At 30.7% G+C, this 202-nt stretch overlaps 1 protein-coding gene across 1 annotated transcript in view; it reads left to right on the top strand.

The window, feature by feature from the left end:
* Window positions 1-137, top strand: part of TEOVI_000194600 (NLI interacting factor-like phosphatase, putative) — a gene marked incomplete at both ends in the record, with an annotated part of 1,767 nt that extends 1,630 nt beyond the window's left edge. Inside the window, one exon of the mRNA XM_067225099.1 lies at window positions 2-137. Within this exon, the coding sequence (XP_067081200.1) occupies window positions 2-137 (136 nt within the window). The remainder of the gene's footprint in view (window position 1) is intronic.
* Window positions 138-202: the final 65 nt, after the last annotated feature.

Below are 202 nucleotides of genomic sequence, written 5' to 3'. Positions count from 1 at the left end.
TATATATATATATTTGTATATATATTTGTATATATATATATATTTGTTTATTTATATTTGTCGACGCTACTATCGACACCAACCGCAACCAAACCATACGCGATAAAAGACAAATAGGGAGTTTTTTTTTTAAATAAAAAAAATGGGAAGGGAACAGAAAAAAAACGGTGGGAAATTGTGGGAGGAAGGTTCAAAGGCGCTC

Source organism: Trypanosoma equiperdum (assembly GCF_001457755.1).
Source record: "Trypanosoma equiperdum strain OVI genome assembly, contig: ctg_455, whole genome shotgun sequence".
Classification (NCBI taxonomy): domain Eukaryota; phylum Euglenozoa; class Kinetoplastea; order Trypanosomatida; family Trypanosomatidae; genus Trypanosoma; species Trypanosoma equiperdum.
Note: the sequence above shows the minus strand (reverse complement) of the source record. Positions and strands in the feature narration are given on the sequence as shown.